At 48.8% G+C, this 20,291-nt stretch overlaps 1 protein-coding gene across 1 annotated transcript in view; it reads left to right on the plus strand.

The window, feature by feature from the left end:
* The first annotated feature begins 1,323 nt into the window (after positions 1-1,323).
* The window catches only part of LOC122383330, a 31,522-nt gene continuing 12,554 nt past the window's right edge, over positions 1,324-20,291 (plus strand). The window contains exons 1-5 of the mRNA XM_043369641.1: positions 1,324-1,661; positions 4,500-4,637; positions 5,627-5,836; positions 6,397-6,534; positions 7,023-7,160. Coding sequence (XP_043225576.1) covers positions 5,632-5,836; positions 6,397-6,534; positions 7,023-7,160 — 481 coding nt within the window. The 5' untranslated portion in view covers positions 1,324-1,661; positions 4,500-4,637; positions 5,627-5,631. The remainder of the gene's footprint in view (positions 1,662-4,499; positions 4,638-5,626; positions 5,837-6,396; positions 6,535-7,022; positions 7,161-20,291) is intronic.

Genomic DNA, 20,291 nt, shown 5'->3' on the forward strand with positions numbered 1-20,291 from the left:
CTGTGTCAGTCCTGCTGTGTGACTGTCTGTATCCTATACATCCGATCCATCCTATAAGTATACATCTGGTGTTTCTAAGTGCATCAGGAGCCAATCGCCAGGGGTCGTACAATCAGACCCTCCCCCTGCACCGTCCGCGTTATGAAAAAGGCCTGGCCATGGGGTAAACATTCGTAGTGATAAACTTGTCTTTATTATCTCGTTTTTTTTTTTGCGAAAAAGTAGTAACGATAGTAAATTTTGATATTGGTTACCTAAGACCTGTTTGCCTGCCTGCCAAGCTTGCCTGCCTGCTATGCAACAATGCGGGTTGCATGACAAAACATGTCGTAATACGTAATGACACGTCGTTTTGTGACATGATAAGACACTACGCTGCACGACATGTCGTAATGCGTACGACGTAACGCTACGTACTAAATCACCTTTAAATGATTAGTAGAAACGTAAAAAACTGTAATTCTGCATTCCAGATGGAGATGACAGATGTGCGTGAAGACCTGGCCGCCCTTCGCCGGGAGGTGGCCGCACTGAGCAAAGTGGTGGCTGCCCTTCGTGAAGAGATGTCCGCCCTTCGGGAAGTGGTGGTCCCCCTTCGTGAAAAGGTGACCATTCTGAGTGAGGTAGTGGCGAAGGACAATTCAGATATGAAGAAGCTAAAGGGGGAGTACGCCGCACTTCACGGTGCGATGGTCCGCCTGGAGCAGGCAGTTATCGAAGAGCGGACCACTCGCCAGACCGTGGTGGAGGATCTGCGGCAGGAGGTCCGCCGGCGAGCGGCGCCATCCGGCCGTCCCCAGGGGTGAGACTGGGAGGCAGCAGGGGTGGCTGTGGGGGCTGATAGATTTCGGAGAGCTGCCATGGTGAGAAGTAAACTTTCTTTGTAGAAGGTGTAAAAAAAATAAAACATAACTAGGTCATTGAAGGTCGAGTAACTTGTAATTGTAATTTCCGCCCAATCAAAGAAACATGCCTTGAATTCGTACCATCTTTTGCAAGTCAGCCGTTTAGTCTCGATCGTATTGTTCCAGTTTTCGACAGACGTCCTGCATAAAGTTGGCCAGTTCGGGGCATAATCCCGCACGTATTTACATGTTTTCATCAGCAATCGTGTCACAAAATCTAATCGGTCGTATCAAATCGTTCAGATTCGTATGAAATCAACTCTGATTTTTTATACAACCGAGTAGATTCGACGATACCATTACTGACGAAGATGATATGGAGATGTATATCGAAATATCAAATGAGCCGACAATAAATGCGGAATTGCAATGCCTGATCAGTGGATTTATAGACTTTTGTTCTTGTTTTCAGTAGAGCTAGAAAACAGGCGAATGACGTCACAGTACAGACGGAGCCCCAGCCATCGGCAGTCAGTGACGTTATAGTACAGACGGAGCCCCAGCCATCGGCAGTCAGTGACGTCACGGTACAGACGGAGCCCCAGCCACCGGCAGACAGTGATACCACAGTGCTGAGAGAGGCGCTAAGGACCGTGACGACGTTCGACGCTCCGTCAGCCCTTGGCGAGGATCAGCTGACGGCGCTTCTGCAGAGTCTTCCCCGCTTGGAGGAGCTGACCGTCAGGGTGCCGTCCTTCGGAACGGGGCGGTGGCTGCGGCTGCTGCCGACGTCACTGAGGACGCTATACGTTGCCGGTGAGAAGTATAGTTGAGGAAACACGTACTATTACTTCTGAATGGTGGTAGGTACTTACATGGTACATAAAGTAACAGTTTCAGTGATAAACGTTCAGCGGACATATGTATGCCATGCTACCTACATGCTACACAAACATTAGCCACTGTATTGTACATACCTTATACTCTTGCAAACGAACCTGTATGTACTGAACCTGTATGACCTGTATGTACTGAACTGTATTAATTAACCCTCGCCCGCACATGCCATTTTCCCATCCTAGAACGCACATGGGGGGGGGGGGGGTGGTTGCCACCCCCCGCGCAATTTCGTTCCTGTTGGAGATAGAGCTTAGCGATAAAGACCAAAAAGATTTCTTTGGGAAAAGACGAATCCAATGATACCCAGTTTTACCTTCCCAGGTCAGTCATTGACCTTCCAGGTCAGGTCAAACTAAAAAATGTTGCTGTTTTGGGTCACCGTTGGATATCAAGTGCGCTGCTTATCATATACCTACCGGTGACGTTGCCGTTTTCTGGTGCCAAGCCAGCTAGAACCTCTTTGTCACACTACCCGACCAGGTTTTTGCTGCTGAGGTCATTTCAGGTCAAGTTAGGTCAAGGTCAATGATATGTGTTTGTATGTCTGTGTGTGTCTGCGTGTATACTGATGTGTGCACCGATTGTTTATGTGTCCATATTACATGAAATCATGATCTGAGAAGCTTTTACCAAAAATGCAGTAAAAAAACTTCAAAAAAGTTAATTCAGCTTGCCTAAAACGCAATTACCTTATATGACCTAGGTTGACCTTGACCCTGACCTTGACATCTGTACATCGTCGAACAACATGTTCCATGATAGATGGGAGGTAAGACTGGCATAACAGGTCGAAATCAAGGTGTCAAAAGCTCACAAGGCCCATAGCCAACGCAAGATGTTGAGAATTGGCCATTTGGGTCATGACATGACCTGAAAAACAAGGTCATATCTCCGAAACCAAAAACCGCAGAAACTTGAAATTATCAGTGGACATCAAGAAAGGATAGAGGAGCAGCTATACGAAAAATCAGCCTTCTAGCTCTAAAAATGTTGAGTGCAGAGCAGAAAGACTACCTGGGGGGGTGGCAATCCCCCCCCCCATGTGCGGGCGAGGGTTAAAGGGACACTCCCACCTTAACATTAGTTTTGAGTTGAGATAGCCAAATTGGTGGCCATGGCCTGCAAATACCGGTTTGGGCACTCACAACATCGACAAATGCTTTAATTCGGAGATATGGAATTTCAAACTTGCAGTTTTCGGATTCTAAGGGGCTAGTGCATTGGTATGCCCCCTTAGAATTTGTGACGTCAGCGGAGATCTAACGATTTTTAAATCTTTTACTAAAACGTTTGGTAGCACGCGGTGGTATATGCTGCTTTGCGCGCAACAAATGCCGCACTTTCAAATAAAGTCGCTAGGAACAGCGGAGATCTCAAAAAGTAAACAAAAGTAAAAGTCTAATATCTTGAAAACCGGTGAATATTTTTCGATGAAATTTGGTAGATATTCGTTTTCGCTCTTTCTGAACCGAGCGACATCACTTTCGTGCCAATTCATTAACCTTTTTGAAGGTGGGAGGGTCCCTTTAACCCTCGCCGGCCGAGGGGGGGGGGGCGGGTGCCGCCCCCCCCATAGGGTTTTTTCGCGATAGCTCCGAACACGCTGGCGATAGAGAGCTGAAACTTGGCATACCTGACCTTTGATCCAAGCCGCATCTTTTGACACCAACCGCATTTTTGGGTCAGGTCAGGTCACTGACCTATGACGTCATAAGTGAACCTCTGCACGGTCTTCAGATGTCGCAACTTCGCAACGCCCTCACTGCCAGAGGAGATGTCACAGGGAAATGAAACTTGCAGGATCTAGTATCCATTGTGAGTCCCACAACTTGTATATCTCGGATTTTTCCTAAAGGTCATATGAGGTCAGGTCATTTTCGTGACCTCACCATTATAAGTCAATGGGGAAAAAATGAAAACTGCTATTCTGGCGCCGGGAACGATCTCCAACTATCTCAAGCACACAGAATCGTGATTTGATGCACTCCTTGCAAGGTTAGATGCGTCACTTTTGCAATGTTGACCTTGCGTGACGTCATTTATGACGTCATCAAGGTCAAATTAGTTTTTCGTCAATAACTCTTGATCAAATTGAGCTAGCGAGTCGCGGAAGGCACCAATGGACTCAGGAAGGCCTGCCGAATCGAATGATATGCGACATGACCTCTTTCGACCAACTTCGTGACCTGGGGGTGCTGACCTGACCTTGACCTGAGGTCAACACCCCAAGTTGACCTGACCCGGACAAAAAGTATATCATTCGACGCGCCTGAGCGAGGCGAACACGATGCTGCCAAAATCGGCGCTCTGCGGCCGTTTTTTGCGAAGTTATTCACCAAAAACTGAACCGTACCTTGGGGCACTTGACCTGACCTCAGAGGTCACCGGTTGACCTAGGACCTTAAAATCGGGTACCAATCTCTGCGTCTCGTAACGGCGCACACGCTCGTTTTTTCCGCGACGCGCTAGCTCCACCAGGGGCGAAACGGCGAGGGGGGGGGGTCGTACCCGCCCCCCCCCTCCTCGGCCGGCGCGTATGTAGAAAACCAATAGGTCCGGCGAGGGTTAACTGACGCATGTATAAGCGTAGCGCATGCATTGTGCACAATGTTCAATTACTGTCCAACAGTGCCGATCGACCCTGGCTTTGTCAGTGTCGTCTGTGTCAGGGTTTGACACCACAGTGTCAGCCGCCTCCCGACCCGGCAGCAGCTCCGTCCGACTGCTGTCAGCTGACACAGCTCTGTCCGACAGGGCCGGAGGTGACGAAGCCGAGGTGGCCGGGACGGTACGGGAGTGGTCTGTCGGTATCTCTCCAGGGGGTGGCTGCAGACACCATCAGTCACCTGGCCACGGAGCTGGGGTCACGGATTACCCTACTAGTCACGGATGGTGAGCAGCGATTCAAGTTACTCATATATGAATGGCTAGGACTAGGAGGGATAAACAACAGTAGCTGTTCCGGCGCTCAGCGTTCGCTGGCTGTGACGTCACGGCCACCCCGGCGGGCCGCGGCCCGGCTGACCTCCAGTGACCTTGAGACGCGCTGCCGGCCGCGTCAGCTGATTGTCGGCGGTGCGCGGCGACCCCAAACCCTGCCGGACTGGTCAGGTGCAGGTGGCGCTGCCGGGCGTTCCTGAACGGGGCAGGGGGCTATACGAAGACACGAAGAACAGGAAAACAGGCCGGCAATACCGTTCCTTACTTGCTATTTTTGCTCTAAGGTACTGTCTATTTTTTCTAGCAAATGTTCATAAATGATGTGGGGAAACAGTTTATCCCTGACACTGAAGCCTAATTCAAACCAAGAATAACTGGATACAACACATATTACATGTACTGTAGGTAATGCTGCCTCATCCTAAGGTAAGACGGAAGCCATAAGCCATGGTAAGCCGTAAGATGACAAGCGTGTGGTGAATGGTGCTGGTCAATGATTTGGTCCTGTATTGGTCGTAATATTTACGCTACGAAATTTATGACGATACAAAGTTGAAACAGGTACCTACACCTAAGAGCTGAACAAAATACCTATGTGAAAAGGTTTCAAAAGCTGTCAGATTGATCGATTGACATTATGAGAATATGCCTAGTTCGGATTATAATGTACTAATTTAATTGTTATTTTTGTTTTACCTATAGGTATGTCAAAGACCCATCATCATTTTATTCGTTGACTATTCTGTTACGGAAAGTCACCGTAATTTATGAAATCCACATCGTTTTGATAAAGTACATATTCATTGAGACACGGAATTATCATAGCATTGTAGCTACAAACAGTTTTCACTCTGTGTTTGCTATACCTGTAGCCTGTAGGTAAGTGTACACTTAAGTTTGAGCTAGACTAATGCCTGACATTGGTTCGATCACCTTTCCAGCACAAATGACTACTATCCCAAGTCAGCTTCGTGGTGCTATCATCAGGGTGGGCCCAAACACTATCATCCTTCCGGCCGGAGTCGGTGACAGCGAGCTGACGGAGCTGCGGAGCTCACGGGAGACTGTGAAGCGGCTGTCAGTTTCTGCCGCCGACCTCCCGCGACTGAGGGGGCAGCTGCCAGAGGGCCTCAGGTTCTTCAATGTCAGAGGTGAGGTACCCCGGATCACACATGTAATGCAGGTATATGCAAATGGTCAGCGAAAGGCAAATTGACGAACCGATCAGATTCGGTCAACGACACACAACGTTGCATGTGCATGATATTGGGGGATGGGTTGCAACTTGCAATGCTTACAGTTGTATGAAGTACATGCATGTTATACATAAGCATACAAAGTTATACCAATACATACGTGGTGTCTATATGTATGTAATAGGTATATAGTTAACAATCATATAGATGAGGGCTAATTTTACCTTGCAACTGCTTCAAGTAGTGTAATTCGTTAAACTGCCAATTTGATGTTACCCTTATACCTTTACTGTTTATAACGCATGTGCTGAGCTGACGCCTGAGGGAATGTCGCACTTATGTTGTTGATATTCGCACATTTGCATATGATAGGTGGTGCTAATATCGCTCTCAAGCCGCTCGGCTGTGTCAGTGCTGGCTGTGTCAGTGTCTGACATTCTGGTGTCAGTGGTGCAGCGGGGAGCTGGCGGCAGCTCTGTCCGACTGCAGTCAGCTGACACAGCTCTGTCCGACAGGGCCGGAGGTGACGGAGCCGAGGTGGCCGGTATGGGACGAGGATGATGATCTGTCAGTGTCGCTCCAGGGGGTGGCTGCCGACACCATCAGTCCCCTGGCTGACCTGGGACGGACGGTCACACGACTGGAGATATACGGTGAGCAGCGGTAGCACGGACAGGCCGATGATATACGAGCTCAGTGAGTGGCCGTCGCCCGTCACCGAGTAACGGTGTGGTGTTATGACTGGACGTGTAAATAGTAACATACGTGTAGAGATGCCGTTAGGTACTTACAACGTAAAACACTGTCCCATTATGATTTTTTTTTCGAAATAGTGGAGTTAGTGCACTTGATATAAATTCAGGCAGACATATTTATGAAACCCACGATATATATGAAGTCTCATACCACATACACATTATAATGCTGTTGCCGTTCGCGAGAAAACAGATTTCATTAGCTGAACGCATTGCATATTTTGGTCGTAAAAGCAGGATTGTGCCATTATATTGAGATCCGATGGAAGTCTGCAAAGTGCGAGGTGATTGTATTTTTCCATTTTATCATGCATCAGCCTTGGCGTCTGCTAGTCATCACCCCAGTCGGCTGATCCTGTCTGTATGTGTGTCTGTGTGTTTTCCAGATTGTACTGATCACACGGCCGGCAGCCTGGAGCCCCTCACCAGGTGCACTGGGCTGGAGCGCCTATCAGTCTCCGCCGCCGACCTCCCGCGACTGAGGGGACAGCTGCCGGAGGGCCTCAGGTGCCTCAATGTCAGAGGTGAGATAACGCAGATCACACGTGTAATGCCTCTTATGCAAATTTACAACGGAGACGGGAAATGGCCGAACCATTCAGCATCAACTAGCAGGTTTCATCGTTAATCGTGTCTATTATGCGTATTGTGGTGAGAGGGGGAAGGGGCTCATGCATGCCCTTCGATAGTGTTCATGCTTGTGGCATATGCGTGGAATATTAGTGTAACGTCACGGGGTGATTTAAAAGTTGAGGTACTAGGAATAGTTGCATTGTCACAAGCAGCAAATTTCCGAACAAACGTATTGAGTATTAATCGACGACTGACACTGACTGACTACATAGAGAGAGCTCGCTGACGACGAGTCTGAGCAGACTGACAGGACTGACTGGCCGCGGCCCTGGCGAGGCGGTTATACAGAGTATAGGTGGCGCCACGATCGAAGGCGGCCAGCAGGGAATGCATGGGCATTGCTACAATTAGTAAGCACTTTGATGTGTATGCGAGTAACCGTAGTTGCAGTTGATGTGTATGCGACTAACCGTAGTTGAGAGATGGCGGCGCCCTCTCTTGGGTTTTCAAGGAACTGGACGGACGGTCCGCGGAGCGTGTGGTCGTCGGCGCGGGGCCAAGACAATACAAGAACTTTGCGATGATTGTGATTCATTAAATGGCGACGAGGATGAGATTTGATTAAATTCGTTGTGAAACGCCGCTGGAAGTGGGCTTGAGCGTGAATTAGATGACGCAAGGCCTGGAGCACCAGTGAGCGGTGGCGCATTCGTCGACGCCGGAAGATAAGCCTGTAATTATGGCGTTTAACCAAGGTTTGCCGTCTGTGAAGCCGTTTGAGCGAGGTGGAGAGTTCGACAGGTGGGTCAATGGTTTGAACTGTTATTTTGGTGCCTGTCAAATCACGGGTTCCGAGCAAAAGAAGTGCACACTGCTACATCTGATGGGTCTGGATGTGCAGGACATTTTCCATGCTTTGCCCGAGGTCAGAGATGAGGAAAACCCAGGTCAAGATGTATATAAAGAAGCCTGTGCAAGGCTGCAGAAACATTTTAAGCCAAAAACAAACAAAGTGTATGAGAGGTACAGATTTCATGAAATGTGTCAAGTTCAGGGTGAGTCAATGGAAGAGTTCATCTGTCGTTTGAGGATTCAAGCAGGGAAGTGTGGATTTGAGCCAAGGGAGGTCGAAATGCACGTGTGTGACAGGGCAGTCAGTGGGTGTCACCACTTGGATCTGCGGCAGAAGCTCCTCAGCCAGCAGGACCTGTCTGTGGAGAGGATCATGGAAATGGCTTCTACATATGAACTGAGTCGCCAGCAGGCTCAGGCCATGGGTGTGACCACTGGTGGAGCATCGGTGAACTTCAGCCAGCGAAGAGGTCAGCACCAGCAGGCAGGGGGTCAGCACCAGCCTGCAGGAGGTCAGCACCAGCCGGCAGGGCACCGGGTGCCCCAAGGACAACAAGGGCAAAGGCAAGGTCAGTGCTACCGGTGCGGTTCTGTGCAGCACTATGCCAGGAACTGTCGGCTCAGCCGGAGTGTGAAGTGCCACAAATGTGGAAAGGAGGGTCACATTCGTAAGATGTGCCATACTAAAGTGGTGAACGCTGTGGCAGAGTCAGAGGTCCCATGTCATGGATCTCAGGGAGGTGGAAGTCAGGTACCACCAGGCTCCAGTGCAGCAGGGTCAGGAGAGGCTTATACCATGTACACCGTGAACCATGTGAGAGCCTCTGTGGATAAGCCAGTCGTGGCTGAACTGTCCCTGTGTGGTGAAACTGTGAACATGCAGGTGGACACGGGTGCTTCGTGTTCAGTGATGTCAGAGGGGAACTTTCAGAAGTTCTTGCGCAGTAAAGTGTCGTTGAATCAACAGGTGAAGCCAAAGCTGACAGGCTATGGCGGTCAGCCACTGCCAGTGATAGGGCAGGCTGAGGTACTTGTGTGCTATGGTGACCAGCAGTGTAAGCTTCCACTTGTCGTTGTGGAGGGGGACGTCAGCTGTCCTACCTTGTTGGGGAGGGACTGGTTGCATCAGCTGAAGCTGAACTGGCACCAACTCTTGAGCATCAATGGTTCAGAGGGAGCAGGGGTACTGAGTGAGGTGCTTGTGAGACATGGTAATGTGTTCAAGGAGGGGTTGGGGAAGTGTGACATGACTGCTCACCTGGATGTGGACCCCTCAGTTGCGCCTCAGTTCTACAAAGCCAGACCAGTGCCACTAGCCATTAGGGATAAAGTAGACCAGGAACTTGACAGGCAGATAGCTGCTGGAACTCTGGTTCCGGTGAGAACCTCAGACTGGGCAGCTCCACTGGTTTGTATTCTGAAGTCCAATGGTTCAGTGAGGCTGTGTGGGAGTTATGATCTCACATGTAACAAAGCAACTAAGGTAGAACAGTACCCACTGCCCAATGTGTCCGAACTGCTGACAAAGCTAGCAGGTGGTGATAAGTTCTCGATCATTGACTTGAAGGAGGCATACCTGCAGGTGCCTCTGGACGAGGCGAGTCAAAGGTACACAGTCGTCAACACACACAGGGGGCTGATGGCTGCAACGCGGCTGGTGTACGGCATCAGCAGCGCGCCCGCCATGTTTCAGAGGTTGATGGAGACTCTTCTGGCAGGGATTCCGCACACTGCGATTTTCCTTGATGACGTGTGTGTGTGACGGGGGCGACAGATGAGGAGCACGCTCGTAACGTAGATGAGGTGCTGAGACGTCTGGGGAGTGCTGGACTCCGGGTGAATCCGGAAAAGTGTCAGTGGATGCGGAAGGAGGTGACTTACCTGGGTCACAAGGTCACCAGTGCAGGCGTTCATACGTCTGAGGAGAAGGTGCGCGCAGTCGTTGACGCACCAGCTCCGCAGGATGTAGGCCAGCTGAAATCGTATTTGGGTATGCTGACCTACTACCACAGGTTCATGCCGAACTTGTCCACAGAAGCAGCCCCGCTGTACCGACTTCTGAAGGAGGGCGAGCAGTGGAACTGGACCACAGCTCAGGAGCAGGCCTTCCAGCGGACAAAGAGGATGCTGGCGGAAGCGCCAGTATTGGCTCACTATGACGTAAGTGCTCCGCTGGTGGTGTCAGCCGATGCTAGTCCGTACGGGATTGGGGCTGTGTTGTCGATCGTTCAGGATGGCCAGGAACGGCCAGTGGCTTATGCATCCCGCTCTCTGGCACCAGCCGAGCGGAACTACAGTCAGCTGGAAAAGGAGGCGTTGGCAGTGATTTTTGGGGTGAAGAAGTTTCACCAGTTCGTTTACGGCAGAGCGTTTGAGATCAAGACCGATCACAAGCCTCTGTTGGGTCTGTTGGGCAACAGTAAGCCACTGCCTGATGTCGTGTCCCCCAGGGTGATTCGTTGGCGCTTGACGCTGCAGGCGTATCAGTGCCGTCTGACGTATTCACCGGGTATCTGTCAGGCAAACAGTGATGCCTTGAGTCGACTTCCGTTGCCGGAGCAGGTGATTCCTGTAGTGCCCGGCGACACTGTGCTGTTGCTCGAGTCTGTGGATAAACTGGTGACTGTTTCACAGATTCGACAGGCCACAGCCAGGGATCCGGTGTTGATGTCGGTGCAACGCCGTGTGATTGAGGGATGGCCGGCTGAGTCTGACCGGATCTCTCCCGAGTTACAGCCGTATTTTCATCGCAGGAACGAGCTCAGCACAGAAGACGGAGTACTTCTGTGGGGAGGGAGAGTGGTAATCCCGGCTGTTCTCCGCAAAGAGCTGCTTGCTCTTCTGCATCAGGGTCATCCAGGCATGGTTGGCATGAAAAGCAAGGCGAGATCACAGGTATGGTGGCCGGGGATTGATAGGCAGATTGAGACCACTGTGAATGAGTGCTTGTCATGCCAGGAGAACCGTCCAAGGTCTGCGAAGGTACCCGAGTCGCCGTGGCGGTACCCGGACGCGCCTTGGGAACGTGTACATATTGATCACATGGAGTTCGAGGGTCGCCTGATTCTGGTAGTTGTAGATGCCCACTCAAAGTGGATTGACGCCTTCGTTACGTCGTCCACAGGCTCCCAGGCGACTATTGAGTGCTTGAGGAAATCGTTCTCCGATCATGGGGTGCCCAAGGTTTTGGTATCCGATAACGGAAGAGGTTTCTGTTCCGAGGAAATGGCGCTGTTCTGCTCCGCTAATGGCGTGAAGCAGGTGTTCGCGCCAGCCTGGCATCCGAGTTCTAACGGCCAGGCGGAGTCTGCGGTCAAGGTCGTGAAAGGGGGTCTGCGGAAGCAATCCAGTGGGTCGCTGCAGACGAGGTTGTGCAGGGTGCTGTTCCAGTACCGGACAACTCCCCACTCAACCACAGTTCGTACGCCAGCCGAGCTGCTAAACGGTAGGCCTATGATCACACACCTGCATCGCTTGCACCCAGACACTAGGGACCGAGTGTTACACCGTCAGGAGGCTCAGACGCGCGTTAATAATCAGGGGTCATGTGCCAGGAGCGTGTCTGTAGGTGATGAAGTCTTTGTACAGGATGTGACAGTCGGGCAGCGATGGACCGCCGGGGTGGTCACAGGTGTGTCCGGTCACATATGTGATGTGAAGTTGTGCGACGGGCGTGAGTACCGCAGACATGTAGATCATGTACGGCGGAGATTTGCGAGTGTAGGAGAATGTCCGACTCCGCCAAGTGTGACGCTGTCGCCGTCTGCGTCTTCGGATCCGTCCGATCTGCAGAATCGCGGTGTCGCGGAGGCGTCACGTTCCTCGGATGTGCCGCGCGCAACTGCCGATGTGCCGCGCGCCACTGCTGATGTGCCGTCGGCTGTGGTACCGACGGAGCCCCCGGTTGAGGTCGCTGTTCCGGCCAGCTCCCCAGCTCCTCAGCTACGCCGATCGAACCGCGTGTCTCGACCGCCGGAGCGGCTCGACCTATAGGGTCAGGTGTAGCGGTGTATGTATGTGTTAGTTAAGAACTGGGGGAGGAGTTGATGTGTATGCGAGTAACCGTAGTTGCAGTTGATGTGTATGCGACTAACCGTAGTTGAGAGATGGCGGCGCCCTCTCTTGGGTTTTCAAGGAACTGGACGGACGGTCCGCGGAGCGTGTGGTCGTCGGCGCGGGGCCAAGACAATACAAGAACTTTGCGATGATTGTGATTCATTACACTTGAGCAGTTATTTCCAATGAGGGATGATTATAGACATGATGCAACCAATAAGAGTAGTATAAGTAGTTTCATAGACTACTGTATTATGCATATACTTATCGCATATACATATTATGTTCATATTCACATTCTACATATGACTGCTGGTGCTAAAAAATTGCTGTGCGGCCGTTCAGCTGTGTCAGTGCTGGCTGTGTCAGTGTCTGACACTCTGGTGTCAGTGGTGCAGCGGGGAGCTGGCGGCAGCTCTGTCCGACTGCAGTCAGCTGACACAGCTCTGTCCGACAGGGCCGGAGGTGACGGAGCCGAGGTGGCCGGGATGGTACCCGTGGGTTGATCTGTCAGTGTCGCTCCAGGGGGTGGCTGCCGTCACCATCAGACACCTGGCTGACCTGGGACGGGCGGTCACACTACTGGAGATATACGGTGAGCAGCGGCAGCACGGAGAGGCCGCTGATATACGAGCTCAGGGAATGGCGGACACCGAGTAACGGTGTGCCGTTGTCGGACCTCATGGAGACAGGTGCGATACATAGCGAATGTGCTTTGCGAAATAATGAAGCCAATTGAGCTCCCAAATGGAGGACTGTTCACCTGGTGACATATTCGTTCAGAGTTAGTTGATCATACTCATAACAATTGTGTTGCACTGTTCAATGAAGTTCAATGCATTTGCTTAACATTGCATATATCATATAATAGCACTGTTGTACCATTGTCTACTGTGTCCATAAAACCATGTGAATTATTAGGTGTTTTTTCGTTTTGTCATATATCGACATGTATTACAGCTAACTGATCCTGTCTGTATGTGTGTCTGTGTGTTTTCCAGATTGTACTGATCACACGGCCGGCAGCCTGGAGCCCCTCACCAGGTGCCGTGGGCTGCGATGCCTATCAGTCACCGCCGCCGACCTCCCGCGACTGAGGGGGCAGCTGCCGGAGGGCCTCGTATTCCTCAATGTCAGAGGTGATATACCACAGATCACACATGTAATGACGGTATATGCAAATGGTCAGGGGAGACGGCAAATGGACGAACCAATCAGTCTCAACTAGGAAGTTTCATCGTTAATCGTGTATATTACTCGTCTCGTATTGTGGTGAGAGGGGGAAGGGGTTCAATGCACGCTCTTCGATAGTGTCCATGCTTGTGGCATATGCGTGGAATATTAGTGTAACGTCACGGGGTGATTTAAAAGTTGAGGTACTAGCGATAGTTGCATTGTCACAAGCAGCAAATTTCCGAACAAACGTATTGAGTAGTAGTGCGAATTCGGCATCCGGAAAATCAGGGATAATTTTCCGGGATCAACGGGATCATTCGGTGTTTTAGGCTGACACCGTGCACAACGCACATGCCAATGAGTAAAAGAGCCATTACTGAAGCAAAAGCAATATAAAAATATGACTTATTGCATCGATAGTCCTTGCAATACCAAATTATTACCGGTGATCCCGAATAATTATCCCTCATTTTCCGGATGTCGAACGCACGCCTGATCGACAACTGACACTGACAGACTACACAGAGAGCTCGCTGACGACGAGTCTGAGGAGACTGACGAGACTGACTGGCCGCGGCCCTGGCGCGGCGGTTATACAGAGTATAGGTGGCGCCACGATCGAAGGCGGCCAGCACGGGAATGCAGGCATTGCTACAATTAGAGAGCAAGTATTTCAATGGGGAATGATTATTAGATATAGTGCAACCAATGAGAGTAGCATAAGAAGTTTCATAGACTACTGTATTACGCATATACTTATCGCATATACATATTATGTTCATATTCACATTCTACAGACTAGGTACATATGACTGCTGCTGCTAAAAAATTGCTGTGCGGCCGCTCGCCTGTTTCAATGCTGACTATGTGAGTGTCTGACACTCTGGTGTCAGTGGTGCAGCGGGGAGCTGGCGGCAGCTCTGTCCGACTGCAGTCAGCTGACACAGCTCTGTCCGACAGGGCCGAAGGTGACGGAGCCGAGGTGGCCGAGACGGTACTGGGCTGATGGTGGTCTGTCAGTGTCGCTCCAGGGGGTGGCTGCCGCCGACAGCATCAGTCACCTGGCTGACCTGGGACGGACGGTCACAGTACTGGAGATATACGGTGAGCAGCGGCAGCACGGACAGGCCGCTGATATACGAGCTCAGCGAATGGCGGACACTGAGTAACGGTGTGCCGTTGTCGGACCTCATGGAGACAGGTGTGATACATAGCCAATGTGCTTTGAGAAATAATGAAGTCAATTGAGCTCCAAAATGGAGGACTGTTCACTCAGTGACATATTCGTTCAGAGTTAGTTGATCATACTCATAACAATTGTGTTGCACTGTTCAATGAAGTTCAATGCATTTGCTTAACATTGCATATATCATATAATAGCACTGTTGTACCATTGTCTACTGTGTCCATAAAACCATGTGAATTATTAGGTGTTTTTTTTTTTCGTTTTGTCATATATCGACATGTATTACAGCTAACTGATCCTGTCTGTATGTGTGTCTGTGTGTTTTCCAGATTGTACTGATCACACGGCCGGCAGCCTGGAGCCCCTCACCAGGTGCCCTGAGCTGTTCAGTCTCACCCTGTCCGGCGGCGTCCCTGACACCGTGAGCCTGGAGCCCCTCACCAGGTGCCGTGGGCTGCTATGCCTATCAGTCACCGCCGCCGACCTCCCGCTACTGAGGGGGCAGCTGCCGGAGGGCCTCGAGCGCCTCAATGTCAGAGGTGAGCTACCACGGATCATACATGTAATGCCGGTATATGCAAATGAACAGGGGAGACGGCAAATGGACGAACTGATCAGCCTCAACTAGCAAGTTTCATCGTTAAAGGAAGGGTGCCACCTTTTGGACACAACGCAGTTTTTACAAGATTAGCCTCACATGAACCTAAAAACCGGCTTCACTTACCTATGCTCGAGACGGTCAGCATTGAATCCGCACGTGAAGTTATCATTTGCGAGTTTTGCTGCCAGCATCCGGGCAGGCAAAAATCTTCAGCACTATTTCCTCGTCGTGTTAAGGATATTTTATAAAACATGAAATCAGCAAAGGTATGTATAAAAGTTATACTTTTGAAGCATGTTTTATCATTTTGAAAGGGTATATTTTTTCTTTATGGTATACACTTAAGTTTTAAAATTTTAATTGGGAAGTTTTTCTAGTAAGTTGCATGAAGTGTGAAGGGTTCCATAGATCTCTTAAAGGAAATAGTTCACTTTCACGAAATTATTTTTTTTGCAATGGATTTATGATTTTTTATGTTCAAAATGATCAGCAAAGAAAATAAAACCTATTTATAACAAAAGATTATTTTCTATATTTTGATATAGGAAGGACTTTTCAGTTTCTGTAAGGCACAGGCGATCCAGTATGAAAAGAGCATGGGTCCCGAAAATTCTTCAGAAACTAGAGAAATTATCGCGGCCACCGGCATTTGGGTGATCTGCTGCTGCTGAATGTCCTTATTGATCAGTACGAGAATTTCTCTAGAGTTCTCGTAGATAATTTCTCTAGTTTCTGAAGAATTGTCGGTACCCATGCTCTTTTCATACTGGATGCGAATATATGCAAGGCACACATCCTCAACGCAAGACACCTTTTTCGGGACGAGAAATAGAATATCTTTGCCTAGGGTGATCGTTGGGCTGTAAAAGCTCCTGATTTATGCTCGTCTCAGCCCAGGCTACGGAACTGCTATTCCAGTTCAAAACCCATGTTAAAAAGTGAACTATTTCCTTTAAGCATTGTAAAGGAAAAACCTTTACTCGACTTATTTGATGTTCTTTAACTGTTGGCAAATATGGCCAACAGTTACCTACTTGGTTACCTACAACTTAGTTCAAATCATGTTATCTTCTTCCTTTTAATTTGTTCATCTTTTTGTCTCAGTTGCGCCATCAATGCAAATGGCAGAATGATATGTTGCCATGACAACAGGATATGCCAGCCGTCCTAGCTGCCACATCAAACGACCTTGAGTTGTAGTGGTGATATAAACAACGATCTTTTTTTTTTGGCCAATGTATTAAATGCAATGTTTCGGTTTTTTGTATATTATGGACGCGCTAACCACGTCTAAAAATTCAAATAAGTAAAATAGATTCATAGAACAAAAATTTCGGAAGGTGGCACCCTTCCTTTAATCGTGTATATTACTCGTCTCGTATTGTGGTGAGAGGGGGAAGGGGTTCAATGCACGCCCTTCGAGTGTCCATGCTTGTGGCATATGCGTGGAATATTAGTGTAACGTCACGGGGTGATTTAAAAGTTGAGGTACTAGCGATAGTTGCATTGTCACAAGTAGCGAATTTCCGGACAAACGTATTGAGTAGTAGTGCGAATTCGGCATCCGGAAAATCAGGGATAATTTTCCGGGATCAACGGGATCATTCGGTGTTTTAGGCTGACACCGTGCACAACGCACATGCCAATGAGTAAAAGAGCCATTACTGAAGCAAAAGCAATATAAAAATATGACTTATTGCATCGATAGTCCTTGCAATACCAAACTATTACCGGTGATCCCGGATAATTATCCCTCATTTTCCGGATGTCGAACGCACGCCTGATCGACAACTGACACTGACAGACTACACAGAGAGCTCGCTGACGACGAGTCTGAGGAGACTGACGAGACTGACTGGCCGCGGCCCTGGCGCGGCGGTTATACAGAGTATAGGTGGCGCCACGATCGAAGGCGGCCAGCACGGGAATGCAGGCATTGCTACAATTAGAGAGCAAGTATTTCAATGGGGAATGATTATTAGATATAGTGCAACCAATGAGAGTAGCATAAGAAGTTTCATAGACTACTGTATTACGCATATACTTATCGCATATACATATTATGTTCATATTCACATTCTACAGACTAGGTACATATGACTGCTGCTGCTAAAAAATTGCTGTGCGGCCGCTCGCCTGTTTCAATGCTGACTATGTGAGTGTCTGACACTCTGGTGTCAGTGGTGCAGCGGGGAGCTGGCGGCAGCTCTGTCCGACTGCAGTCAGCTGACACAGCTCTGTCCGACAGGGCCGAAGGTGACGGAGCCGAGGTGGCCGAGACGGTACTGGAGTGATGATGGTCTGTCAGTGTCGCTCCAGGGGGTGGCTGCCGACACCATCAGTCACCTGGCTGACCTGGGACGGACAGTCACAGTACTGGAGATATACGGTGAGCAGCGGCAGCACGGACAGGCCGCTGATATACGAGCTCAGCGAATGGCGGACACTGAGTAACGGTGTGCCGTTGTCGGACCTCATGGAGACAGGTGTGATACATAGCCAATGTGCTTTGAGAAATAATGAAGTCAATTGAGCTCCAAAATGGAGGACTGTTCACTCAGTGACATATTTGTTCAGAGTTAGTTGATCATACTCATAACAATTGTGTTGCACTGTTCAATGAAGTTCAATGCATTTGCTTAACATTGCATATATCATATAATAGCACTGTTGTACCATTGTCTACTGTGTCCATAAAACCATGTGAATTATTAGGTGTTTTTTTTTTCGTTTTGTCATATATCGACATGTATTACAGCTAACTGATCCTGTCTGTATGTGTGTCTGTGTGTTTTCCAGATTGTACTGATCACACGGCCGGCAGCCTGGAGCCCCTCACCAGGTGCCCTGAGCTGTTCAGTCTCACCCTGTCCGGCGGCGTCCCTGACACCGTGAGCCTGGAGCCCCTCACCAGGTGCCGTGGGCTGCTATGCCTATCAGTCACCGCCGCCGACCTCCCGCTACTGAGGGGGCAGCTGCCGGAGGGCCTCGAGCGCCTCAATGTCAGAGGTGAGCTACCACGGATCATACATGTAATGCCGGTATATGCAAATGAACAGGGGAGACGGCAAATGGACGAACTGATCAGCCTCAACTAGCAAGTTTCATCGTTAAAGGAAGGGTGCCACCTTTTGGACACAACGCAGTTTTTACAAGATTAGCCTCACATGAACCTAAAAACCGGCTTCACTTACCTATGCTCGAGACGGTCAGCATTGAATCCGCACGTGAAGTTATCATTTGCGAGTTTTGCTGCCAGCATCCGGGCAGGCAAAAATCTTCAGCACTATTTCCTCGTCGTGTTAAGGATATTTTATAAAACATGAAATCAGCAAAGGTATGTATAAAAGTTATACTTTTGAAGCATGTTTTATCATTTTGAAAGGGTATATTTTTTCTTTATGGTATACACTTAAGTTTTAAAATTTTAATTGGGAAGTTTTTCTAGTAAGTTGCATGAAGTGTGAAGGGTTCCATAGATCTCTTAAAGGAAATAGTTCACTTTCACGAAATTATTTTTTTTGCAATGGATTTATGATTTTTTATGTTCAAAATGATCAGCAAAGAAAATAAAACCTATTTATAACAAAAGATTATTTTCTATATTTTGATATAGGAAGGACTTTTCAGTTTCTGTAAGGCACAGGCGATCCAGTATGAAAAGAGCATGGGTCCCGAAAATTCTTCAGAAACTAGAGAAATTATCGCGGCCACCGGCATTTGGGTGATCTGCTGCTGCTGAATGTCCTTATTGATCAGTACGAGAATTTCTCTAGAGTTCTTGTAGATAATTTCTCTAGTTTCTGAAGAATTGTCGGTACCCATGCTCTTTTCATACTGGATGCGAATATATGCAAGGCACACATCCTCAACGCAAGACACCTTTTTCGGGACGAGAAATAGAATATCTTTGCCTAGGGTGATCGTTGGGCTGTAAAAGCTCCTGATTTATGCTCGTCTCAGCCCAGGCTACGGAACTGCTATTCCAGTTCAAAACCCATGTTAAAAAGTGAACTATTTCCTTTAACCCGCGACCCGTAGGGGGGGGCCGAAACGGCCCCCCCCCTGTCCTTTTTGGTCGATATCTCCTAAACGGCTGGAGATATCGCCACCAAACTTTCAGGACCCCTCCGGGCATCAATTTTACACATTGTGACCAAAAATTTTTCCAGAGGCTATGATAGGTTGGCCACAAATGACGTCAGAGTGACGTCATGTTCTGTCATTTTCGACCGAAAAAAGACCTTCGCGAGAAGACCTGTCAGGACTACAGCTTTGAAGATACAGAAAAATGATCGAAACATAAAAGGTGTAGAATTGACAGGGCTACAAAACTGCTATCTCGAATTTTTGAAATTTTTGAGTTTTGACCCCCAAAAATCAAAAAAGCATTTTTTTGGATATATTCGTCAAAAAATCCAAAAAGTTTTTTGAATTTCGAAAAAACCGGAATATATGTGATAGTGCCTACCGTCTTCTATCTACATACCAAATTTCAGATCGATACCTCGTTTTTTGGCCAAGTTATAGCGAAAAAAACTGTTCAAAAATGATGACGTCAAATTTTCAAACTCAATTTTTGGCAATTCTAGAACTCGTAGAGCAAAACGAAGACCACCATTAGACTCCCCGTGACGAGCTGCATCGAATCAATACCCATTTTATGCAAAAATATTAACTTTGAAATTTGACCTAATTTGACCTGACCTTGACCTGACCTTCACAAAAACGTGACCTAGGCTGGCCCCAAAGGCTGCCTAACCCACATAATCGCATTTGTCATGTAAAATGGACCATAAAACATGTATCACACGACACATTCATATTGTGACCCCGGTGACCTGACCTCGCTGTGACCTGACCTGGTATCAGTGACCTCAGATAGCAAGGTATGTGTTTGACGAACAATATACCATCGATGGTTTTCAATAAATTACCAATTTACTTGCTTTCACAGCACATTTCTTGAATTGCCTGTGAACGGTGAAAATCTGACCTTTGACCTGACCTGTGACGTCATCGGTTTGACCTAGGTCAATGAAATTTGGTCACAAGGTAGTTCCCGGGTGGGGCTATCGAACGCCGTTTGAATTTTGAAAATCGGCCGGTAACTTTCCGAGATCTTAGGGGGGGCCGAAACGGCCCCCCCCCCTACGGGTGGTAGGGTCCGCCGGTAGCCCTACGGGGCGCGGGTTAAGCATTGTAAAGGAA

This window comes from Amphibalanus amphitrite, unplaced genomic scaffold (assembly GCF_019059575.1).
Source record: "Amphibalanus amphitrite isolate SeventyFive unplaced genomic scaffold, NRLGWU_Aamphi_draft 000161F_arrow, whole genome shotgun sequence".
NCBI lineage: Eukaryota > Metazoa > Arthropoda > Thecostraca > Balanomorpha > Balanidae > Amphibalanus > Amphibalanus amphitrite.